The 19,585-nt window shown below is 42.0% G+C and overlaps 3 protein-coding genes across 5 annotated transcripts in view; 1 reads left to right on the top strand and 2 right to left on the bottom strand.

Annotated features, from left to right (window-relative positions):
• The window catches only part of LOC124136966 (serine/threonine-protein kinase ULK3-like), a 70,700-nt gene extending 66,222 nt beyond the window's left edge, over nucleotides 1-4,478 (top strand). For 2 of the 3 annotated variants that reach the window (XM_048402591.1, XM_048402596.1), the window contains exon 15: nucleotides 2,398-4,478. In XM_048402591.1, the coding sequence (XP_048258548.1) occupies nucleotides 2,398-2,417 (20 nt within the window). In that variant the 3' untranslated portion in view covers nucleotides 2,418-4,478. The remainder of the gene's footprint in view (nucleotides 1-2,397) is intronic. The other variant, XM_048402594.1, reaches the window with a different exon arrangement.
• A 4,242-nt stretch (nucleotides 4,479-8,720) lies between these two features.
• LOC125372155 lies at nucleotides 8,721-17,147 on the bottom strand. The gene is made up of 2 exons (XM_048381319.1): nucleotides 15,468-17,147; nucleotides 8,721-11,620 (listed from the first exon to the last, which is right to left on the bottom strand). Exons 1-2 carry the CDS (start codon nucleotides 16,620-16,622, stop codon nucleotides 10,424-10,426), a joined length of 2,352 nt encoding a protein of 783 aa, XP_048237276.1. The 5' UTR covers nucleotides 16,623-17,147; the 3' UTR covers nucleotides 8,721-10,423.
• A 538-nt stretch (nucleotides 17,148-17,685) lies between these two features.
• Nucleotides 17,686-18,936, bottom strand: LOC125372156 (uncharacterized protein DDB_G0290685-like). The gene has a single exon (XM_048381324.1). The coding sequence runs from the start codon at nucleotides 18,934-18,936 to the stop codon at nucleotides 17,686-17,688; it is 1,251 nt and encodes a 416-aa protein (XP_048237281.1).
• Nucleotides 18,937-19,585: the final 649 nt, after the last annotated feature.

The following is a 19,585-nucleotide window of genomic DNA, read 5'->3' on the forward strand; positions in this document are numbered from 1 at the left end:
AGGACAGCAGTGGTACATGTTGTATGGGGGGACAGCAGTGGTACATGTTGTATGGAGGACAGCAGTGGTACATGTTGTATGGGAGGACAGCAGTGGTACATGTTGTATGGGGGACTGCAGTGGTACATGTTGTATGGGGAACAGCAGTGGTACATGTTGTATGGGGTACAGCAGTGGTACATGTTGTATGGGGGGACAGCAGTGGTACATGGTGTATGGGAGGACAGCAGTGGTACATGTTGTATGGGGGGACAGCAGTGGTACATGTTGTATGGAGGACAGCAGTGGTACATGTTGTATGGGAGGACAGCAGTGGTACATGTTATATGGGGGGACAGCAGTGGTACATGTATGGGGGACTGCAGTGGTACATGGTGTATGGAGGACAGCAGTGGTACATGTTGTATGGGGGGACAGCAGTGGTACATGTTGTATGGGGGACTGCAGTGGTACATGGTGTATGGAGGACAGCAGTGGTACATGTTGTGGGGGGGAACAGCAGTGGTACATGTTGTATGGGGGACTGCAGTGGTACATGTTGTATGGGAGGACAGCAGTGGTACATGGTGTAATGAGGACAGCAGTGGTACATGTTGTATGGAGGACAGCAGTGGTACATGTTGTATGGAGGACAGCAGTGGTACATGTTGTATGGGGGGGACAGCAGTGGTACATGTTCTATGGGAGGACAGCAGTGGTACATGTTGTATGGGGGACAGCAGTGGTACATGTTGTATTGGGGGACAGCAGTGGTACATGTTGTATGGGAGGACAGCAGTGGTACATGTTGTATGGAGGACAGCAGTGGTACATGTTGTATGGGGGACAGCAGTGGTACATGTTGTATGGGGGACAGCAGTGGTACATGTTGTATGGGGGGACAGCAGTGGTACATGTTGTATGGGAGGACAGCAGTGGTACATGTTATATGGAGGACAGCAGTGGTACATGTTGTATGGGGGACTGCAGTGGTACATGGTGTAATGAGGACTGCAGTGGTACATGTTGTATGGAGGACAGCAGTGGTACATGGTGTATGGAGGACAGCAGTGGTACGTGTTGTATGGAGGACAGCAGTGGTACATGTTGTATGGGGGGCCAGCAGTGGTACATGTTGTATGGAGGACAGCAGTGGTACATGTTGTATGGGGGACAGCAGTGGTACATGTTGTATGGGGGACTGCAGTGGTACATGTTGTATGGGGGGACAGCAGTGGTACATGTTGTAGTTATATTGCTGAGCTGAGATGCAGCCAGAGCATGAGGAAGCCAGCGGTGGTCTGTGGACCGATGCTTGATGGCCACAATGTGTCCTACACCCATCAGACTGGTAGAATGTTAGCTCACACCCTTCCAGCATTACTCATGTCCCATGTTTAAGAAGTCAGTGGTACATGTCAGGGTTTTAATGAGTACAGACACATGAACAATTAACAGAGCTTTATCATATGTGCTTCATACGAAAAACATATACAGAGTTGATAAGGTGCAAGTATGTATTTGAAAATAGCATAACTTCTTTTTCAGTTTATTTGTGGTTAAATGCATATTGCCTGACATAAATTATAGAGCATAGTGACATAGAGCATAGTGACTTACATCTTGGAGCATAGTGACTTGGAGCATAGAGCATAGTGACTTACATCTTGGAGCATAGTGACATAGAGCATAGTGACTTGGAGCATAGAGCATAGTGACATAGAGCATATTGGCTTAGATCGTAGAGCATAGTGACTTACACCATAGAGCAAAAGGACTTGTAGCATGGAGCATAGTGACATAGAGCATAGTGATTTGGAGCATAGACCATAGTGACTTACATCAAAGATCATAGTGACATAGATTATAGTGACTTGGAGCATAGAGCTTAGTGACTTACATCATGGAGCATAGTGACGTAGAGCATAGTGACTTGGAACATAGAGCATAGTGACTTACATCAAAGATCATAGTGACATAGAGCATAGTGATTTGGAGCATAGACCATAGTGACTTACATCAAAGATCATAGTGACATAGATTAAAGTGACTTGGAGCATAGAGCATAGCGACATAGAGCATATTTGCTTAGATCGTAGAGCATAGTGACTTAGTTCATAGAGCATAGTGGCTTAGATCATAGAGCATAGTGACATAGATTATGGTGACTTAGATCTCGTCGCTTTGACATCTTGAAGGAATAGTCTGAAAGAGGTTGCTTGAGGGATTGAACTTTTGCTTCCAATGCCGCTATATATTGAATTAAATCATCACTTTAAGAAAACTGCCCATTGTTCATCTGAAGAATGGATAAACGATATTGAATTAATAACAATGGCTTTGCAAAGGAATAGTTCATTATAGTTTATGGCTTCAAGGAAATATTCTCATTAACCACCCTCAATGTTTCCTTTTCAGCCTCCTGCTGTGTCCAGTAGCAGCTGACCACACATCCCACATCACAGAGAGCTCCAGTCATGTCAGCCTCCCGCTGTGTCCAGTAGCAGCTGACCACACATCCAACATCACAGAGAGCTCCAGTCATGTCAGCCTCCGGCTGTGTCCAGTAGCAGCTGACCACACATCCCACATCACAGACAGCTCCAGTCATGTCAGCTGTGCTGCTTCACAGCTTCAATCATGCCATTGGGCACAATTCTGTGCCATGTATATACTACTCAGCTTTTGTAAAGTATCCAGACTGAACAGTGAATAAATGAGTTGTTATTGTGTATACTGCAGCCAGAGCAACATATTGTCTTGTTTCACTTACTTTCTTGGTCAGTGACAGGAGGCAATAAGAAAGTAATGTTTTCAGAGTGGATGTGAAGTTGTTTCTATAAAGAAAGTCATAAAATAAAGAGGCTGTTTTTTCCATCTTCCCAAGGCAAGGGCATTAACTGACTATGAAAGTCCAGTTTCCACCCTTGCCGAACTAGGCTGGGATTATGGAGTTACATTTTGGCTGGACTAACGAGTCTATGCATAGTCCAATCAAAATTGCGTAACGAACTTGCCATCGGGTTGGTAAACAACATGGATATCAATGTGTAGATTTCGGTCGACTGCAGGATTTGCAAAGCATGTGTACCATCAATTGGGTGTCGATAAATATTTTGAAAATCTTTTCATGTTTTTAATGAAGGTGCTCAAGTGATTTGATGCGCTTCGCGGGTTAAAACCCATTTCATTACACTATAGATCTTGATTATCAATAAGATCGTCTTGACTGGGTGCCGCCATTTTGTTTGAACCAAATAAAAGGTATATGTAAGATGGAATCTGATTGGTCCATAGGAGGGGCATAGGAGGTACATAACTGGCAATAGTCACTGGTGGTGCTCCGATCGAGACTGGAAATTCTAGCCAAATTCGGCAAGGGTGGAAACTGGACTTTTATAGTCAGGTAACTCCCTTGCCTCGGGAAGATGTTTTTTTCTTATAAAACACAAACATGAAGATGATAAAAAGCATATTTCAATTCAAACACGTTTTAGTTAATTCAATATTTGAGTCTGTAAAATTTGAAATAAACTGGCCTTATAAAAGAATATTGTTATCCTTGCACAGCTGTTCTAGTTTGAACTAAAACAGAACACCCCTGGCACATGAACTCATGTGTTGGAGGATGGGGACAGCCCCATGTGATTTCCATGGTAGTTGGTTGTGTTTTGCATATTTCCTTATTGAAAGCCTAGTTGTATTGCTAAGATTATATACAGGGCTTATACATAGAATGAGGCTAAAGGTTAATGTCTTCCTGTGCATAATCCTGTTCTGATGCAAATATTGCAAATGCTAATTGTTTCAGCTTAACATGAAATATATTTCAGTATATATTGATTATTTGGTAAAACGGAATATTAGATGCAGTATTTAGCTAGCAATAGAAGGCACTGGTGGCGCTGTGGCTGAAGACCTTGCTGTTACCTGTGCAGCGTGACGGAGACCAGAATCCAGCTTCTCAGACTTACCTGGATTGTGATCTTTGATTTTCTCACCAGTGTTAGAAATTAGTGTCTGTGTTGAGGTCTCAGGTCCTGTAGAATTTAAACCTATGGACCCCTAAGTTGTTAACTTTAACATTAGGGTTATGACATGATCCCCTTTACTTTTAGTCTTAGTTTCGGGCCTTGTGGTTAAAGCGTTCACCAAAGACCGGGTCCCATTCCCTACATGGGTAGAATGTTTGAAGTCCATTTCTGGTGTCCCCTGCCGTGATATTGCTGGAATATTGCTAATAAAAGTGTGTAAAACCATACTCACTCTCGTTCTTAGTTTCAAACAGTACATCCCCATACCATGCTTGTGAGTTCCCCCAGAGTTTAGACTGTTTGCTTCATGCATCACTTTGGCTGTCCTTCCAGGACTTCCGCACAGCGCCACGATTCGCTGTGCAGATTTGCGTCCCTTGGGCACGCCAGAAACCTATGATTGTGGGTTCGAATCCCGGTTCGTTCCGATTATGTTTCTAGGTTTGTCAGCACCATACCTGTGCTCGTGGGTTTCACCGAAGTGGTAAACGGCTGAGACCTGCATCACTTCGGGCTTTCCTCCCACATTAAGCTGACACGCCGTGATATAACTGGAATACTGTTGAAAGCGGGGTTAAACCCAACTCACTCACTCACTCACTCCACACAGCGATACAAATGTTGTTCTAATCAATGTCCCACCAACTCATTATGCATGAATTTGGCATGTGACATTGTTTCTATTGACTACCTTTGGTATGTTTCTTGTCAATTTATTTCACATACAGTAAACTATGGTTATAACGAACTCAAAGGGACTACTAATATTAGTTTGTTATAACCGTAGTTCGTTATGAGCATATGCACAGCATATATACAGCAAATGGCCGGGACCTAAACATAAGTTTGTTATATCAGCGGGTTGTTATAAGCTTGTTTGTTATAAACAAAGTTTAATGTAATTGAAATTCATTGCTTGAGTGGAGCATGAAGGACCAGTCAAGACTGTGCAAGTGGAAATTATGACTACTGTTCAAAAAGAATTATGTTTTGGTGGTGCTGGAAAATGATTGTTAAAGCATTGTGTGATAACTTGTATATCCCCTACCCATCAAGGTATACAGCCTGATGTCACACTTGATGGGAGTTTGCCAAGCAGCTGGCTCTTTGAATGTGATGTGAGAGAGAAAACTAGCAACATGTGTGCACAAAGTTGCCCGTGGTAGAACTGTAGTGACATGTATGTATTCTTACCCGGTGTATACATGTTTGCAGGACTTGATGTCCATGTTGGAAAATCTGTCACAGACTATTGACATATTTGTATAATTATAATAATATGTTTGCAGGAGTTGTCACAGAGCTCAGATTTGTTATATTTTTCGTACTCGTTGAAGCTAAATGTATCATTTCGACTTTTGAAGCTGTACAGTTAACCCTTGTCAATGTGACAGTTAACCCTTGTCAATGTGACAGTTAACCCTTGTCAGTGTGACAGTTAACCCTTGTCAGTGTGACAGTTAACCCTTGTCAATGTGACAGTTAACCCTTGTCAGTGTGACAGTTAACCCTTGTCAATGTGACACTTATCTATGTGCCCCTATTGTCCACGACAGGGCTTTCATCACAGAAAGTGTAGTGTACTCACGTCAAGATGAACACTGACGGGTGACAACGGGATGACAGTACAAGGTTGCACTGGGAATTGTAGCAAGCATTACAAATGTAATTGATGCAAGCTTTTGATATTTTGCATCGCTTATACCAATCTGTGATATGACTTGTGTGTTGAATATGTGAAGGAGGATGTTTACAGAAAACATGTTTTTATTTAAGAAAATGTGAAATAGCTTCCATCACCAGAAAAATGTGGTAGGCAAGATGTTTATTTGTTGTTTAATGCTGCACTCAGCAATATTCCCACTATATGACAGCAGTGTGTAAATAATCAAGTCTGGACTAGACGATCCAGTGATTAACATCATGAGCACTGATCCAAGTCAGGGTACTTGACCACCCAATACTGTTAGTCGCCTCTTACAACAAGCATGGGTTGCTAAATGTTAATTCTAACCCGGGCAATTCATGGGGCTCAAGATCTTAAAGGTGTTGAACGATTTTATTAGTATTGATTGTGCATTATCAACATTTAATCTCCCATCTATATGTTCAAGGTGTTTGTGCATTCTGTAGAAACCCCTTGTTTGGGAATTGCACCATGCCAATGTTGGTCATACATGTTTGTGCTGAAACACTGTAGTCACAAACGCCAAACATTTTGACAAAGAAATAGTGAAGTTTCTGTTTTTAGAGTTGAACTCTCACACACTTTTCTGTCCAGAATATAGAATGTCCTGACTAATACTTGTGGTTTGGTGGCTCCAGTGATGATGGAAGTGGTCATCCTTTACATGACTATTCCAGGATCTCAAGGTCATGGGTTTGAACCCAGTATCATACATGGGCTTGATCAGACTACTTCTTTCCTGTTATGTTATACAAAATTCACTCACTCACTCACTGTCATTAAGTGAACCATTTGTAAATATTATACAAATGTTTTTGAAAAAAAATACACTTGCCAGCCTATTTTTGTCTGATATCCATTGTACATCTCCTTCCATTGGTGTATATTTAGTTAAATATGATTGGGTTTGTTATGACCATAAGCTCCTGTTTAATTGAACAAATAGATAGTCACAAATAGACACATTGGAGGAAATTGTTATGATTCAGATTTGATTGTTGTGTTGATTCATGACAGCTGAATAAATACTTGTTGGACTGGTGGTGCTCCATAACATGAATATGTAAATAAAGATTTGAATGATGATGTTTCTCTTCTTGTGTTTTGAACAAAATAGATGTTATTAGACTTAGAAACGAATAAACTAAGAACTAGAAAAAGTAGTAAGTGTTTCTATGTTGCAATTATTAAAAACAATCTACAATTGCCTAAAAATATTCATCATGATATATGAGATTGTGTTCCCTTAAAACTTAAAATTATTAACAACTTTGACAAGGGAAAACATGTTTCTTACAACTCTTTCTCAAAATTTGTTTAATCAGATTACAACATTGTAGGCCTCAGAGTTCAAGATGTATTAGGGCAGAGTTCAAGATGTATTAGGACAGAGTTCAAGATGTATTAGGGCAGAGTACAAGATGTATTAGGGCAGAGTTCAAGATGTATTAGGACAGAGTTCAAGATGCATTAGGGCAGAGTACAAGATGTATTAGGGCAGAGTTCAAGATGTATTAGGACAGAGTTCAAGATGCATTAGGGCAGAGTACAAGATGTATTAGGACAGAGTTCAAGATGTATTAGGACAGAGTTCAAGATGTATTAGGACAGAGTTCAAGATGTATTAGGGCAGAGTACAAGATGTATTAGGGCAGAGTTCAAGATGTATTAGGACAGAGTTCAAGATGCATTAGGGCAGAGTACAAGATGTATTAGGACAGAGTTCAAGATGTATTAGGACAGAGTTCAAGATGTATTAGGGCAGAGTTCAAGATGTATTAGGACAGAGTTCAAGATGCATTAGGGCAGAGTACAAGATGTATTAGGGCAGAGTACAAGATGTATTAGGACAGAGTTCAAGATGTATTAGGGCAGAGTTCAAGATGTATTAGGACAGAGTTCAAGATGCATTAGGGCAGAGTACAAGATGTATTAGGGCAGAGTACAAGATGTATTAGGACAGAGTTCAAGATGTATTAGGGCAGAGTTCAAGATGTATTAGGGCAGAGTACAAGATGAATTAGGGCAGAGTTCAAGATGTATTAGGGCAGAGTTCAAGATGTATTAGGGCAGAGTTCAAGATGTATTAGGGCCGTGTTCAAGATGCATTAGGGCAGAGTACAAGATCCATTAGGGCAGAGTACAAGATGCATTAGGGCAGAGTTCAAGATGCATTAGGGCAGAGTACAAGATGTATTAGGGCAGAGTACAAGATGCATTAGGGCAGAGTACAAGATGTATTAGGGCAGAGTTCAAGATGTATTAGGGCAGAGTTCAAGATGTATTAGGCCAGAGTACAAGATGTATTAGGGCAGAGTTCAAGATGTATTAGGGCAGAGTTCAAGATGTATTAGGGCAGAGTTCAAGATGTATTAGGGCAGAGTACAAGATGAATTAGGGCAGAGTTCAAGATGTATTAGGGCAGAGTACAAGATGAATTAGGGCAGAGTTCAAGATGTATTAGGCCAGAGTACAAGATGTATTAGGGCAGAGTTCAAGATGTATTAGGGCAGAGTTCAAGATGTATTAGGGCAGAGTTCAAGATGTATTAGGGCAGAGTACAAGATGAATTAGGGCAGAGTTCAAGATGTATTAGGGCAGAGTACAAGATGAATTAGGGCAGAGTTCAAGATGTATTAGGCCAGAGTTCAAGATGTATTAGGGCAGAGTTCAAGATGTATTAGGGCAGAGTTCAAGATGAATTAGGGCAGAGTACAAGATTTATTAGGGCAGTGTTCAAGACGCATTAGGGCAGAGTACAAGATGTATTACGGCAGAGTTCAAGATGGGGGGGGGGGTAGTGAGGTAACCTTGTGTTGACATGTTGGAACATATTTATTTCACAAAATGTGTGAAGCTGAATTGGCAAACAGTTAAAGACGTATTAATGCCGTTCAGATGACATACGGTCTCATTAATTATAATTTGCAGTCTTTATTTTGGAATACAAATGCGATTGTATTGGTTTCATTAGTAAAACATTTATACGTGTACTGTTTTTACACAAGGAACCAATCAAAATTGCTCCTGAAATCAACAATATGACAATCAAAATATTTCATTCAATTTCAGAAGTAAAAAATGGAATTGAAGCTTTTAAATTTTAAGGATCATAAAATTTGACAAATCATTGAAAGGGTGTGATGTTTGAAAGCTTTTAATCACATCGGCTGGGGCTGCCAAATTGTCCAAGCCAAGTCGCTCTCTATTTGAACTACCAATATGGCAGGGGCGTGATATGATGTCACAGATTGAAGTTCTACCAAGCAGTAGCGACTGGTGAGGTGTGGGAGGAGATGCCTAGCTACGGGACAGATGTGGTGGTGTGGTCACACGTGTAGCACCACACATCTGTTACTGTCATGACCCTCCAGAGGATACCGAATCTGTTCAACAGTTAGCTTGCTATAGCGCATTATTGATCACATCGATCCCGACCCAGATGGTCGGTAGACGAGGGAGGCTGATACAGAACTCATTGTAAGGAATAATGTACCGAGAAAAGACTCGCATATGAAAGCGATTTCAATAATCACTGAAAACTTGCAGTCATCGTTCCACCGAGGTTATAATGCCATGGGTTTGTTTTTTTATCAGAACGGATTTCTGCAGCGCAAAAACCCCTGGTTATAATGCCAATGGCAGTATTTTGCAGGAAAAACGTTCCTATTACATGGTTATAATGACATTTTTAATGTATTTTCGCGTAAAAATGGCAATGTAGTTAATCTATTGGAGATAATTCCCTCTTCTGAAACAACAAGCTATATTCATTGATCTCAATTGTTTTCACTGCTTATCCTCACAGAGAGAATCATTTTCTTTCTTAAAATAACAAATCAATTTGATGTCAATGATACTGTCCTTTTCTGAAATAATATCCGCAATTGCCGTTTTTCCAAACATTAAATTACAAAGATTATGTTCGAAATGAATAGATAGTCCTCCCTGGATATAATGCCATATTTTCCACTGGACAAAAGGTGGCATTATAAGCAGGGAGGGTTGTATGTACAAACTAAAATATAGAGAGATGCAGTACAGCAGATTCCTACGTTCCGTTTACAGATAACCGTTGCCAGCTGGAAATTATTGGACCACATTTAAAAGCAACTTATTTATATTTCATAAATAAAATCCGGATTTGTAAAAACCAAAACATTGCTCGTATAAATACCGCTCCTGGAAAAACAGGTTTCAGTTAGTGAATAATTTAAAACAAGTTTATGTTAAATATAAACGTACAATTATTTTTTTTAAATATCTGTAACCGCAAGCTTGATCATGTGGTGTCCGAGCTTAAGGATTACAGTGCAACACTTTTTAATATTTCATCCAGAATATATTTATATTATTACAACTCTTCGAATTTTTTGCTTTTGGCAATAATATCGTGAACTGATTTAAGAATTTATTTCCATGTTGATTGAGTCATTTAATTAAGAGTTGCCGGATAAAACTCTTTTTTTTCAGGTTATATCCGCGGGTACACCCTTTTCCAGCGGATGACCGAAAAATAATTAACTAACCTTTTTATTTCTTTGGAGACGATTCATTACATTTTTCTGAACATATTCTATCGATTCCGAGAAGTTCCAAAGGGGTTCTGTCGTATATATAAGATCTATAATATTTTGGGTGCTCCAGTTAGACTTATAAAACATAGAAAGTTAAGGTAGCCATATGGGTGGTCTCTGCCAGTGTCTGGTGCCCCATACTGCACTCACAGTTCGTCATGTCCCCCATAGGGGTTGGCGTCCATGGCTTCAAATAGTTCCGGGTCTACATCCAGGTGTTCCTCAAACTGCTTCACGAAGGCCATGACGTCCAACTTCAAGAGGTCATCCCAGCCCAGGACTCCGTCTTTGTCCACATCGATGTAGTTTAGGATAGCGTCCCTTGCCACTTTATCTACGCCTTTCGGTACAATTTCTCGGAGGAATATATCTTTGCTCATTTCGGGATAATCAACTAAAGGTCTTAAAAAGGTTGTACTTGCCCGTCGGAATTCAGACATGAACCCGAACTGTTTGAACGGCACCGTCTGATGCGACGTGGCCACGTTGTCACAGTCGGTGTAGTTGAACCAAGGAATGTGTGCGAACCATATGTTCACAGCCAGATTGCGGTTTCCAAAGGAATTTACCTGGTGGTACCACTTGTATGGAATGTACAGACAGTCTCCTGGTTCCATTGACACTTTAAACGTCGGAACCTGTTGTACCTTTGGATATTTCTTCATATCGACCTTATCCACATCCATCTTGCTGTACACACCTTTAGCCATCCAACCGCTGTCTTCTATCTCCGCTTGGAACTTACGGTCTACGATCACAAGATCTTTAGTTCCGTCTAGTAGACAGTTGAAGTTCTCCATCTCGTCTAAATGTAACACTGACTTGGTACCCCCACTGCTGAACCAGAGCACCACCGTTTCCATGACGTTCTGGAAGCCGCCACATTGGATGCTACGAGGTATGGACATGTCGTCACGCATGTCATCGAGAAGATCGTGAACCATATACATATCCTTGTCTTTATACACGCTGAGAAACTTGCTGAGCGACATCGTGTTGATCCCGGCATCTCTCTTCTCCTTCTTAAACTTCTCCACCTGAACCATCTCTTCTCCGAACTTCTCCTTCATGTAGTCGTCCGTCCATCTTTTGAAAGGCTTGAAATCAACATTTTTCAGGATGGATTTGAAATGAACAGGCTTACCACCTCCTTTCTGATACTTTTCATAGAAGTCTTTGGGTTCTGGAAATTCGGTTAGTACCTCTACGTCCGCCGGGGTTGTATGTGACCCAAATGGTTTAAGATGTCCCGGAAGATCAGATGCTGAGGCCACGAAGAAGATAGAAGTGACGTATAAAAACTGATCCATTCGGAATGAAAATGAAAATCCGTCTTCTAAATAAAGAAACGCCACAAGAGATCAGTATGGAGACACACTCCCACTAGAACACAATCCAGGATCCTGCAACGCTTACCCGCAATCACTGCTTATATGAAACGCTGTTGCGACAATACTTTATAAGGCCAAAGCTTGAGAAAATGTTAATATCCCAGCTGGCGCCGAAGTCGCATTCTCATGCTCACTTATTTATTTACGGCATTGATATTCATGTTCCCGGGCGAGCGTTACAATGTAATCAGAATGCGTGTGACGGTGTGGAATACCGTCAATATCGGTGACTTATATCTTAAACTAGGTACGTATTGCATGCCAGGTTAGACGTGTTAGAAGTTTGCTGGTACGTTTAGAATTAGAAATATTTTATTTATTTAAACAGTGAGTGAACATTGATACATGTCCATCTTTTCCAGTTTTATTATATATATATTTTTTTTAAAACATTCACAGTTACTGTTGTCATCTGCGAACTTCGAAGTATTAAGTATTGAAATTACTATTTCATTTGTTCCTGACTATAACTACATTGTATACTATAGTTATCAGGAGTAGAAAAACATCTTGTCTCTGAAATGAGAAATGAAAAATAGTTGTTAAATTAAAGTTGAACACAATATGATAAGGAGGAGCCTATACACTCTCTTCATTTCCAGGGGGCACGGGCTCGTGGGTTTCACCGAGGTGGTAAACGTCTAAGACCTGCATCACTTCGGGCTTTCCTCCCACATCAAGCTGACACGCCGTGATATAACTGGAATACTGTTGAAAGCGGCGTTAAACTCACTCACTCACTCACTCACTCACTCACTCACTCTTCATTTTTATTTTCATATTTTTCTGAAACTGCAGTAATCTAGACTTGCCATTTATTATAGACTTGCATGGGCTTGAATATATTTGATAATGACAGGCGAAGTGAAGCACATCAAGCAACGTGTCATATTTAGTAAATTCCTCCGAATGTCTACCATAACACTTCTGCAATGACTGACCCAGACCTTTGATGGCGAGACCTTGATTGAAAGTCAAACATCAGTAAAAGGTTTTTTTCCGTGAAATTTGTATAAAATGTACATGCTCTACTAAAGTTGCTAAGCAACTGAGAAATAAGCTAGAGCAGGTGGTATATTGTTCCACATGAAGTGGGAATTCACCATAGGAAAATCGAAACCATCCCTTTTGTCCTACAGCTTGGTACATAGGCTGTAGTAACCAGGATGAATCAGACAGACATTGCTATGGTAACCAGGATGAATCAGGCAGACATTGCTATGGTAACCAGGATGAATCAGGCAGACATTGCTATGGTAACCAGGATGAATCAGGCAGACATTGCTATGGTAACCAGGATGAATCAGGTAGACATGAGTGTGGTAACCAGGATGAATCAGGCAGACATGGGTGTGGTAACCTAGATGAATCGGGTAGATATGGGTATGGTAACCTAGATGAATCGGGTAGACATGGGTGTTGTAACCAGGATGAATCGGGTAGATATGGGTGTGGTAACCTAGATGAATCGGGTAGACATGGGTGTGGTAACCAGGATGAATCGGGTAGACATGGGTGTGGTAACCTAGATGAATCGGGTAGACATTGCTATGGTAACCTAGATGAATCGGGTAGACATGGGTGTGGTAACCACGATGAATCGGGTAGACATGGGTGTGGTAACCTAGATGAATCGGGTAGACATTGCTATGGTAACCTAGATGAATCGGGTAGACATGGGTGTGGTAACCACGATGAATCGGGTAGACATGGGTATGGTAACCTAGATGAATCGGGTAGACATTGCTATGGTAACCTAGATGAATCGGGTAGACATGGGTGTGGTAACCACGATGAATCGAGTAGACATGGGTGTGGTAACCAGGATGAATCGGGTAGACATGGGTGTGGTAACCAGGATGAATCAGGCAGACATTGCCATGGTAACCTAGATGAATCGGGTAGACATGAGTGTGGTAACCAGGATGAATCGGGTAGACATGGATGTGGTAACCAGGATGAATCGGGTAGACATGGGTGAGGTAACCAGGATGAATCGGGTAGACATGAATGTGGTAACCAGGATGAATCAGGCAGACATTGCTCAATGTGACGCGGGGCTTGGACTTTGTGCTTGCGTGGGGCTGACAAACAGAGGGTCCTCATTAGGGTGAATATGGGAGTCGAACACACGATCGACAGATCCTGACACAAGCTCCTTCCCAGCGCGTGACACCTTCGTTACACTCTTGGTAACATCGCTGCCGTCAATGTGGGCGCGGCCATTACAAGAATCTTGAAATTTGCCCTCTAACCCCAAATGTAGTAACGTTTATACTTTTGTTTATGTCTTTAGGAATGCAATCAAAGTGAATTTTGAAAAGGTTTACGACTGACCATATTCCAGATTAATTTATCTTTTTGTTTGTTTGATCAGATTGGTTCGAGATTGCCGACGAACGGAAAATCAACCAACTTCCACCTTACATGACTTCATAGTTGTAATGAAACAGAAATTCAAATTGACAAACAAAAAAATAATTTAGCACGGGTAAGAGTAAATTTGGCGTCACAGCTGTCGTCACTCGTTTGTAAACATGACGATCTGTCGGTTGCGTGTTCAACTCCAAGCATGGTTGTGGCCACCTATCACAGTGAGGGGCTTTGACTGGAGGCAGCGTACATCGTGCTCCACGAGCTGGATATCGCTGTGAGGAGCTTTATACACACACAACGAAGGGACGTAACACAGCTAACTGCGGGGCCTTAGATCTGCGGCCTTAACCCTTTCCATAATCATGCGAAAACTCTGCTAAGAGCAGAGACAATTTAGAAACTCCGACTCCAACATAAGCATGTGTTTTTTAACCACTATCAACTAGTGATGACACCTGGGCCCGCTTGCACAAAGCGATCTTAGCGCTAAGATGATCGTAACTCCCATACTTTAACATAGGCTTACAATAGTCTTAGCGCTAAGATCGCTTTGTGCAAGTGGGCCCAGGTGTTCATACAAGGTGAGCGCCCGGCGGCACCCAGCACAAGACATGCAATGGCAAGTCAAGAAATTCTCATCCACTTATCTAGAATAACACGTTTTGAAAGCCTTACTTTGGTTGTTACTCTGGACAAACAACTTTTGAGTCGCGTGGCGTTCTTTGAAATATTCGCAGGAAGAACATGTTCAACTGTGCCTCAAAAGTTGTGAAATGTACACACCACAGGCTGGTCGCTTCTATTTCTAGTTCAGGTGTGTAAATCAATGTAAAGGAATTGGCTACTTGACCATTATTGAACGATATCAGATCATCGATAAATCTGAAGCTGAAGTTAACCTTCTTGGCCAAATTCCCTTGTTTTGATTTTGCCAATCCGAGAAGAAATTTCGATTCATATGCATAAAAAACAGATCAGATATTTAGCAGCCTGAAACTAACTTCGGCTATTCAGTATATTGCTCGTATACTGAATAATCCCACTCTCCGTAAATAAATGTATTTTTATTTTCCAATATTTACTAATGTAATGATGATTATTTAAGGAACCTCTAAGCAATATAAACATCCTGAATATGAAAATTATGATCATCATAAGTTTATTAACTTTGGAGAATCATTACATTATAATTCTAAAACTGCGCATGGTGAGAACATAGCAACAGTTCATTCGTGCGTTACTTTCGAAGTCAAATGAAATGAATACTGTTGTCATCTTTACCTGTTCAATAACTTTCCTTTTAAACATGAGTGTTAGAATATTCATATGTACTAGATATTATGAATGCGCAAGAATAGGTGTTTTTCCTGTCGTACTCCGGGCTACAGAATAAACGTCTTGTCTACATTGCTGAACATGATCAAAGCTCATCGTGACCGAAGGACGCTTCCTGAATGTCATCAAAGAAAGTTGGCAGTGTCGTCAATGAGCTACCATAACGCTTTATAATGTCTCTGGCATCAATCTGAAACAGTTCGTCCCATGACAAACTTGAATCTCCATCTCTGTCAACAAAATCAAAGATGGCGTCCTTGTCGTCTGCTTCTGGTTTCACAAGTGACTCCATGAACGCTTCTCTGGAAACATTCGCCATTTCAAGAAGATCGCTGAGGAAAAAGATATTCTCCTTCCGAAACTTATTTACAAAACCGTATTTATCAAACGGAACTGTTTGTTCGTTTAAATCGACATTTTGACAATCAGAATCATTGAAAAACGGCAGATGCGTCAACCAGAAATTTATAGCAAGGTTCCTGCTACCAAAGGAATTAACTTGATGATACCATTGATACGGAATATACAGACAGTCACCTGCTTCCATCGCTGCCTTGAATGTCGGAATTTCTTTAATCCTGGGGTATTTGTACATATCAACACTATCAACATCAGCATGACTGTACGATCCGTCCATTTTAAACCCGTCTGCTTCGATCAACTCCTTATATTTCCGGTCGAAGAACACCAGATTCTTTGTCCCGTCCAGTAGACAGTTGATGTTGTCCTGCGAGTCGTTGTGGATGACGGACTTTGTTCCCCCGCTGCTGAACCAGATGACGATGGTCTCTATGTGGTTCTGATAGCCTCCACACTGAAGGCTTCTCGGAATATACATGTCTCCGTACATGGCCTTCTTAAGATCCTCAACGAGGTAGATGTCCTGGTCTTTATATATTTCCAGGAACTCCGTCAGCCTCTTAGAGTCCATGCCGCCATTTCTCGTCTCCTTCTTTCCTGCTTCAAACGCCACCTCGACTTCGCCGAATTTTGTCCGTAGGTAGTCATCATCCCAGAGTTGATATGGAGGGAACACGACATCCTTGAGGACAGACTTAAACATTACTGGTTTCCCAGGTCCTTGGAACTTCTCGTAGAACTTCTGGGGTGATGGGAACTCTGTCATGACCTCGAGGTCATGCGGGACGGTGTGGCTTCCAAACGGTTTCAGATGACCAGGAGGGTCATCGGATTTGACGGTCAAAACACAGACAAGGAGAGCACACACTCTCACAACCTCCATGATTCTCGCTGCAGTGATGTACAACTCAGGATACCCGGATACGCATATCTACGTGTGACAGCAACATGGTAGCGACGGTAAACACCTCTATTGATTGCTGTGACAGATGTTTGGTTTCGTACGTGTTCTCATCGTGTTATTTCATGGACAGTTTATATAAAGTGGCGTGTATTTGCACTGACTTCATTCTAAAATATCCTTCTGTTAATCAAACCCGTTATATCTCTACCTGTTATTTTAGTCTTTCAGTAAACAATTTCGTAATTATTTTTAATATTTAGTATTTTTGTTAGGATCGCTGAAGTGTCAGAAAGTGTCCTATTCTTGCACCCTCTCTTCTCCTCCCCATCATCATCACCATCATCATCATTATCTGTACTTGCAGTAGTGGTGGTGGTGGTAGCATCTTGATATTCAACCTTTCAGAAATTTTCAACTTCCAAGTCATTCATACCAACTGGAACTTGTGAGGGAATCCTTGTTAGGGGTTAACATGAATCTCAGATGGATAAAGTGTCTCAGGGCTAGCGTGTGTTCATCTCCCTCTTCGCACCGCGAGTGTGGGGCGTAAATACGGCCCTGTGGTTGAACACTGATTGATACCTGCAGGCCAGATGTTGCGTGTGGTTTGTGACGAATGATACAGGAGATAAATGTGTGAATAAAGTAGCAGTTATTTTTAGATGCAGTGGTGCTGCAAATAAAGGAGATGGAAGAACGCACACAAGTCGTGCCGTGTGTTGTTGTGGTGCCATATCTGCACTTAAATCTCAATCTGCAATCTGCAATTGCTAACATTGATATTATTAACGTGTTTTAATTGTCATGGTTTAAGTGAACGGTATTCTATCTATCCCGGTTTTCCATCTACCATGTCGTCAGTCTCCTGGTTTCCATCTACCATGTCGTCAGTCTCCTGGTTTCCATCTACCATGTCGTCAGTCTCCTGGTTTCCATCTACCATGTCGTCAGTCTCCTGGTTTCCATCTACCATGTCGTCAGTCTCCTGGTTTCCATCTACCATGTCGTCAGTCTCCTGGTTTCCATCTACCATGTCGTCAGTCTACTGGTTTCCATCTACCATGTCGCCAGTCTCCTGGTTTCCATCTACCATGTCGCCAGTCTCTTGGTTTCCATCTACCATGTCGTCAGTCTCCTGCTTTCCATCTACCATGTCGTCAGTCTCCTGGTTTCCATCTACCATGTCGCCAGTCTCCTGGTTTCCATCTACCATGTCGCCAGTCTCCTGGTTTCCATCTACCATGTCGTCAGTCTCCTGGTTTCCATCTACCATGTCGTCAGTCTCCTGGTTTCCATCTACCATGTCGTCAGTCTCCTGGTTTCCATCTACCATGTCGTCAGTCTCCTGGTTTCCATCTACCATGTCGTCAGTCTCCTGGTTTCCATCTACCATGTCGTCAGTCTCCTGGTTTCCATCTACCATGTCGCCAGTCTCTTGGTTTCCATCTACCATGTCGCCAGTCTCTTGGTTTCCATCTACCATGTCGTCAGTCTCCTGGTTTCCATCTACCATGTCGTCAGTCTCCTGGTTTCCATCTACCATGTCGCCAGTCTCCTGGTTTCCATCTACCATGTCGCCAGTCTCCTGGTTTCCATCTACCATGTCGTCAGTCTCCTGGTTTCCATCTGTCATGTCGCCAGTCTCTTGGTTTCCATCTACCATGTCGTCAGTCTCCTGCTTTCCATCTACCATGTCGTCAGTCTCCTGGTTTCCATCTACCATGTCGCCAGTCTCCTGGTTTCCATCTACCATGTCGTCAGTCTCCTGGTTTCCATCTACCATGTCGTCAGTCTCCTGGTTTCCATCTACCATGTCGCCAGTCTCCTGGTTTCCATCTACCATGTCGCCAGTCTCCTGGTTTCCATCTACCATGTCGTCAGTCTCCTGGTTTCCATCTACCATGTCGCCAGTCTCCTGGTTTCCATCTACCATGTCGTCAGTCTCCTGGTTTCCATCTACCATGTCGTCAGTCTCCTGGTTTCCATCTGTCATGTCGCCAGTCTCTTGGTTTCCATCTACCATGTCGTCAGTCTCCTGGTTTCCATCTACCATGTCGTCAGTCTCCTGGTTTCCATCTACCATGTCGTCAGTCTCTTGGTTTCCATCTACCATGTCGCCAGTCTCCTGGTTTCCATCTACCATGTCGTCAGTCTCCTGGTTTCCATCTGTCATGTCGCCAGTCTCCTGGTTTCCATCTACCATGTCGTCAGTCTCCTGGTTTCCATCTACCATGTCGTCAGTCTCCTGGTTTCCATCTACCATGTCGTCAGTCTCCTGGTTTCCATCTGTCATGTCGCCAGTCTCTTGGTTTTAATGAATGACACATCTACGGTGTCGCTCACTCACTCACTCACTCACTCACTTACTCACTAACTAAAACACTCACTCACTCACTAAAACACTCATTCATTAAAACACTCACTCAAACATTCACTTATTAACTCAATCAATCACTCAAACACCCACTTAAACACTCACTCAAACACCCACTCAACCATTCCACCATTCAATACTCAATACCACCCAAACCACTACCCACTCACTCACTCACTCACTCAGGATCCTATTGCTGTCGTGACAAGTTGGCTCAGAGCTCTTCAAGTGTCAGTCAGCCATTGTCGTGCTGTAGTGATGGACAATGGTCACTGTCCTCAGCATCAACAGCTGGTATCCCCATGCAGTGTTTCCTACAGGCTGATGCTGCCTGTTGTTACGACTCCCCCTGAAACGGATGTGCACTGCCGCCACGGGAGACACGTTGAGTCAAGTCTCATCCTTCATGTACATCTGATGTGTGATATGTCAACCCCCGGTATTACTAACGCTATTTACATGTTTAACATTGTCTCGATACAAAGGAGTTTCTTCGGAGAACCTTCCATAGGCGAAAACAGAGTGTTTTCACTTTAATGTAGAAGGCAGTGGCACTTGTTATTCACGT

Source organism: Haliotis rufescens, unplaced genomic scaffold (assembly GCF_023055435.1).
Source record: "Haliotis rufescens isolate VD_foot unplaced genomic scaffold, xgHalRufe1.0.p SCAF_1, whole genome shotgun sequence".
NCBI classification, from domain to species: Eukaryota; Metazoa; Mollusca; class Gastropoda; order Lepetellida; family Haliotidae; genus Haliotis; species Haliotis rufescens.